The sequence below is a fragment of the Acanthisitta chloris genome, unplaced genomic scaffold, assembly GCF_000695815.1.
Source record: "Acanthisitta chloris isolate BGI_N310 unplaced genomic scaffold, ASM69581v1 scaffold43523, whole genome shotgun sequence".
In the NCBI taxonomy this organism is placed as follows: Eukaryota; Metazoa; Chordata; class Aves; order Passeriformes; family Acanthisittidae; genus Acanthisitta; species Acanthisitta chloris.
The window spans coordinates 4928-11371 of NW_008667333.1; the positions used below are offsets into that span (position 1 = coordinate 4928).

General features: G+C 44.0%; 1 protein-coding gene across 1 annotated transcript; it reads left to right on the forward strand.

Moving 5' to 3' along the window:
• Positions 1-315: 315 nt before the first annotated feature.
• Positions 316-766, forward strand: METRNL (meteorin, glial cell differentiation regulator-like; the record flags this gene model as incomplete). The annotated part of the gene is made up of 1 exon (XM_009072443.1): positions 316-766. A coding segment is annotated over one exon (451 nt), but the record flags the coding sequence as incomplete, so codon positions are not given.
• Between the last annotated feature and the right edge of the window lie 5678 nt (positions 767-6444).

Here is a 6444-nt window from a genome sequence, read left to right on the forward strand (position 1 = left end):
CTGATGAGCAGCAACTGAGGCTGTAGTAATTTAATTGCTTTTGATCATGTGCTTATATCCTATTTAATTTGGAAGCCAATTACTACTGGTTTGACTTTTCTTTTGGGAGATGGCTTCAAATTGTCCTGTAATATTAAGGTTGCTGTGTTGCAAGAGACAAGTGGTTCTGACCACTGCTGAGCTGGATGGACCAACACTCAGTGCTGTCCTGCTCTTCCTGCGTTTGTTGATGTGGGTCTTTGAAGGTTTGAGGTTATGACAGTCACGTTGCTAGCTCTGTCATTTCTCTAACTTTCCCTTTCTTTCTTCCCTCAGTGGCTTGACTCACGAGTCTCACAAGAAGGATGTTGAACAGGTCTACCTCCGCTGTTCCGAAGGCTCCATAGAGTGGATGTATCCCACGGGAGCACTCATAGTCAACCTGCGACCCAATATTTCACCTGCCTCTTACAAACATTTGACTGTTTGCATAAAGCCCTTCAAGGACTCTGCAGGAGCAAATATTTATTTGGAAAAAACTGGAGAACTGAAACTCTTGGTCCGAGATGGAGACCGCAGCCCCAGCAGAGTGTATTGCTTCGGCTACGACCAGGGGGGTCTGTTTGTGGAGGCCACTCCTCAGCAGGACATTAGCAGGAAGATTACAGGCTTCCAGTACGAATTGATGAGCAAGGGGTTAGCAGCTGATTTGCACACAGCTTCTGGTGAGTTCCGGGGTATTGGTCATACTTTCACGTCCTGTACTGGATGTATAACAGATGGCAGAGTGAGTGAGTGGGAAAGTGGTTGGGGCTGAGTTTCGTGTGCTTTTGAGGACATGTTTTATAAACAGGCTTTTGCGGAAGAATTGATAATTTTATTTTTTTTTGCTGTGTTGTTGTTTTTTGGAAGCTGGTAGGTAGCACAGTCTGAGTTCCAAATGATCTGGTGAGGGCTGCAGTGGGGAGGATTCTCCCCAAGCAGGCGTGGGGTGTGTTGCAGCAGTTGGCTTTACCCTACCATGAACTGTGGCATGAACTGTGCTTCCCAGCCTTGCTGTAACACTTTTCTAACTACTTTTTACTCAGTTTTTAAGACCCTGCTGCATGTTTTGAATAATAAGCATTTAAACAAGGAGGAACTCTTTTTCTCTGGTGTTTTTTCCCCTTTGCAACTAGTGCTACTTGCTGACCTAATTATTGCTTTTTCTGGTTTTTTTTTTGTTTTTTTTTTTAACATGAGGAAAATGGTGTGTTCCTTCCTCTGCTTTGCTTATTGCACTCTCCTGAGCATTTCTCTGCCATGGCAGAGCTCCTCAACACCATGACAGTACTTTTACAGGGCTAGTGTTGTCTGCTCTCTCAATCATTATGAAAAGCAAGTTTTGTAGGGAGGAATTTTACTCCCAAGGAAAAGCTTGTAGGAAGGGGGAGTGGACAAACTGAAAGAGCTAAAGCTTGTAAAGTCTGATACTAAATAGCATTTGGGAACAATGGCTCTAGGTGTGACCTAATTGTGCTAATTTTTGAGAAGAAAAGTTTGTGGAGCATGACAGAGGGAGAAGGGGAAATTCCCTTTAGATAGTTGGTATCTGGTTCATGCATCTCATCCATTCAGAATTACCTCTAGCCTTTATCCCCCAAACCAAGGAGGGGAGATTTCCAGAATAGCCTAAGGAAGAGCAGATCTAGGCTAATTTGTTCCAAATGACTAGACAGGCTTCAAGATTTAGGTATTTTAAGTGAAGAACCAGACTTGTGGCAACCAGATTTCTCTTTTGAAATGGGAGTGAGGGCAGCCCCACAGCAGGGGAGAGGAGTCCTCAGAGCACCCTGGGGATGGCTCAGCCCAGGGCAGATCCCTATGGAAAGTGAGGCTGTGCAGCCCAGGATGCCCTGTGTAGGCTGGCCAGATTCTGTGGTGGTGATGCCATGTGCTTTGCCTGAGATGCTGCTTGATAAGCAGTGGTGTGGTTTAATTAAACTGCAGCTGTATCTTCCAGGCACTGCATCCCTCAGCCTTCTCTGGGATAAGTGATTGCAGAACTTGTCCTGTCCTCTCCCTTCCCCTGGCTCCCTTCCCAACAGGGCTTTGTATCTTTGTGTATTTGTACACACTCACTGCCCTGACAGCGTTTAGATGTTGTCAGGCCAAGTGGGATGGAGCTTTATTTTTGTGCAGCTCTGAGCTGGGCTGGGATGAGCAATTCTGGGCTCAGCTGGAGGGAGGGCAGGGCTGATGCAATAACCTCGGGAGCTGGTAGGTGGCAGCTTTGCCATTGAAACAAAAAAACTATAAACACAAATATTCCAAGATTTAAGTCACATTCTTTACCTTTGCTGTGTGTGCAGCTGGTAGGTTTGTCTTAAGGGTTCTGTGTTTTAAGCAGACAGCTCTGCTTAAATTATACAAGTGCTGCAAAAAGAAGTGGGGTATCTCTGCAGAGCTGCTTTCCCAGCAAGAGCATTTATGCAAAGATGAATATGCTGTGCAGAATGTCAGCTATGTAGTAAAATTCCATTGCAGAAGACATTAAATACATTGTTTAATCAGTTATTTGGAGAATGTTCCCAGATTCAGTGGTTCTTTCTTTGACAGGCTGTGGGGATGGGGACATAGGAAGGCTAGTGAGAAGTCACTTGAATTCACCAAGAGAAGTCTTATACTTTTTTTTTTTTTTTTTTTTTACCCCCCCAAAATGTGCATATAGTAAAATAATAGGAGATAAACTGCTTGCCATAGCTGGGTTTAGTCTGCATATAGATAGGTTTTCTCCTAAACTTTGCAACCATCCAAAGGACTTGCAGCTGACAATCTTTAGCCAGCACAAACTGCTGTGTTTTCAGAACTAAGTGCTCTTCTTTCCACATAAAATCTTGGAGGTTTTTAAAGCTGATGGGAGTGTTTTTCAGAGACTTCCAGAAGTCAAACTGAGGGCTGAATTCAATTACAGCTTTCCTCTTTGATAGGCACATTAAATCACTTTTTTTGGTGACTGCTGTATTTTCAGCTGTAACAGACACTGGTTGAATTTCAGTGCTGTCTTATGAAACAATGTGGTAGGGAATCTGCTCCATGCTCCAAGTGTCTTGTTTGGCCAGAAGAAGCTTTTTAATAGTTCATCAGCAGAGCCTTCAGGGCAAACTAGGGATCTCTATTGTATTTTAAATTACTTCTCTTGCCTTTTTTTGGATCCCCAGACTCTGGGGAGAGGGTGTGGGGGGTGAAAACACGATGAAAATGCCATACATGACTTTCCACTACTCAGATGAGCACTTTTATTCTCCTATAAATATCTATATGTCTGGGGAAACTGCCAAATAGCTGCACTGTGAAGCTTCCATTGAGCAATATATTTGGGGCTCTTTGCAGTTCGTGGACCTCCTTTTCTTTCTGGAGCTGCTTCTACTTTTCCTGTGAAACCTCCAAAGAAATGTTCTTTACTGAGCTGTTCATTTGGAGGGGAAGTTTACAATCAATTCACTGAAATCACTGGGGGCTTTATCAGAGAGGAGGCTCAAGCCAGAGGCAAGTGTTGACCTTAAAGGAGGTGAAAACTGGGTTTAAGGTTCTGCGTTTCCTTCCAACCTTATTTCTTGTCCTGTGCTCACAAATGTGGCTTATGGTGTTTTTTGGCTGCTGCAGACTGGTAAAAACGAGGGTGCTCATGTCATAGTTGCAGTTTAACAGAGCTGAGCAGAACTGACAGTAGGTGTGAAGAGATGACAAAGATGTGAGATGCTGTTGGAGATGGGCACTGAGATGTGCTGGGCAGAGAAAGCTGCAGTGCTTCGCCTGATGGTTGAAAGTCACAAATACTGCACTATTTTCTCAGTAATCTCCCCCATTCCTCAGTCCTATCATAAAAGACCCAGGTGTGGGGCTCAGCAGTCCAGCCCTTTCCTTGTGCAATAACTACTTGCTAACAACTTCTCCCCACTTTCCCTAAACGCTGTGTTTGTTTCCTGGTGATAATTGTTGTACTCTGCCCTTGAGTTTACTCTCTCTTCCTAACCTGGCATCCCAGCTCTGATTAAAGAGTGTAAGTCATCTGTTTAATACTTTAATGACCTGTTGTGTCCTCAGAGTCCTGACATTGCAGGGTGCATCAACAAATCAACAATGCTTGGCAGGGTGCCTGTGGTTTAATTAGAAAACCTCAAGTTTTATTAGTTTACAGCCATTCTTTCCCACTTAATCAGAGTCTAGCAAATAATTCAGTAGAAAGCATATGCAGGTTCTGAATTGGCCTTTCCCTTTTCTTGGGGAGGTTGAATGACACAGGGCAGTCTTAAAATTTTCCAGATTTTTTGAGTTTAACCCTTTTCTTGCCTTTGATTCTGCCTTAACACATAAGACCTCCGAAACTCTAGGAAGTATTTGTAGTATACTGATGGGTTTTAATTCAGATTGCTGACATCTGGTGTGGGAAGTTACTGTGAGAGGAACAATCAAAAAAAGGGGCATTTCTGGCAGGTTGTAGTTTCTTAGGGTGGGCAAAGGAGTGAAGACAAACATGCCACAGTGCTTCTCACCATTCAGTGGGAGTAGTCCCTAAGAAGGGTCACCTTGACAATTCAGCAATCTTGATGGGTGTGTTCTCTTGATACCCAAAGTGATGGGTGACTGAAAGTGCTTTTGATTTCAGATTAGGTTTTTGGGTTGCACCCTTGTATCATTCCCATCCACACTGATGGTCCATTAACTTCAGCTCATGCTTGCAGCCAGGCTCTGAGGCCTGGGTGTTTGCCCAACTGAAGAACTGAGGCACTGTGACATTTTGGCCTGAGGCCATTGGAGAATCAGCAGAACTTGTTGAAGTTGTGGAATTCTTTTGATTCAAATCTCTTCTGCTTGTTCTAGAAGAAAATACCCTGAGTCTCTGCTATACTGTCTACATTGGCAAGTAGGTGGAAGTTTTGGCAAAATTGTTGTTTGGCCATATAGTTCCTAGAAATTTTCTGAAGGTGAGGACCCACATGAGCTGCTCAGCTGTAGTGGAGCATGTGCCTGGTCTAGGTCTGCCTTGCACCACAGCAGGCTGCTTGGATTAAATTCCTATGGAAAGTGTCAATGTCCCTGGAGAGTCATTTGCTTTATGAGTACTTCAGCTTCTGCTCAACTTATTTGAAGCAAGAACCTGTAGCTTTGACAAAAGGTTATGGAGGTGAATCCTCTTCCTCTGTCCCACCAAAGGACCTTTATTTTGTTACCTAAGGTCTGTGTTTCAAGGGTGTCACATCCAAGCTCTGGATCCAGCTTTGTGTAAGCTGTGTAGTTTGCTTTTCCCATTGCACACTCATGGGGATGTCTGTAATTTAGTTGTTAGAGCTCAGGAGGTAAATTGAAAGCCCTTTCATTACCCACCCACTTTTGTGTAGTAAAGAAGTCAAACTTTAACGAAAATGTCCCTTTATCTTGATAGCATCTACTGACTTAGTGCAGGGTCTACTAACAGTTTTATGTTTTCTTTATTAATGCTGGGTACTTGGCTGAGAATATTAATAGATAGGAGGTGCAGCACTCAAATGGGTATCTGAAAAACAAGGCAAAACTGGATAAATCCAGTTCAGTAATTAACAGTATTCAGCTATTTCCTGTATGCTGTTAAGTCACTGGCCTGAGAAAACACACTGGAAATTCTGAAAGCTCATAGCTCTTTGGGCTGTGCCAGTGTTTCTGCTAACAAATGACTTTTTGAAGCACTCCTCTTAACTTCTGCTCTTCAGTGCAGTGTGAGTTTGGCAGAGGTGGAGCACCAATCTGCTATATCTCTGCAGGTGCTATCCCAGAGTGCTGTTGTCTTTGCTTATAGGATCCTAATCTCATGCTTTCCTCTGGTTGCTCCCAAATATCCAATTTTTACTTTTTTTTTGCTTTCTTGGAGGCTGAGTGCACTGCTCAGCTTTGTAACCTGAAACAACACATTATAGAAGCACAGAATGGTTTGAATTGGAAGGGACATTTAAAGACCATCTAGTCCAAGCCCTTCAAATGAGCAGGAACATGTTCAACTAGACCAGGTTGCTCAGAGCTCCATCCAAGCTGGTACCCAGCACTGCCTGTGCCAGCATTTCACCACCCTCACACTGGTATATTTTTCACTTCTTGTCAGAGTGGAAACATTCTGGTGTTTTGCCCCAGAGGCTGGTGAGCAGGAGGCCGTGGTTGGTGTCTGCTCTCGGCCAAGGTAACCACAATGAGGAAACCGCGGTCGGTCCCTGCTGCTCATCGCTGCTGTAGGCAGAAGAGGTGATGGAAAGGGGCACTTGGAACACTTAAACTGAAAGTGCTAGTGACCTTTTGGCTTAGTGCAGGTTCTGCTTGAGTCATTGTGACCATCTGAGACATGGGTACTGTGCTACATGGCAAGGGGGGCACCACTGGGTGCTGCCAGGTTAGTGCAGGATAAAACTCTCATACCTCTCAAGGTCAACCTGTGTTGGAACTAGGTGGTTTTTAAGG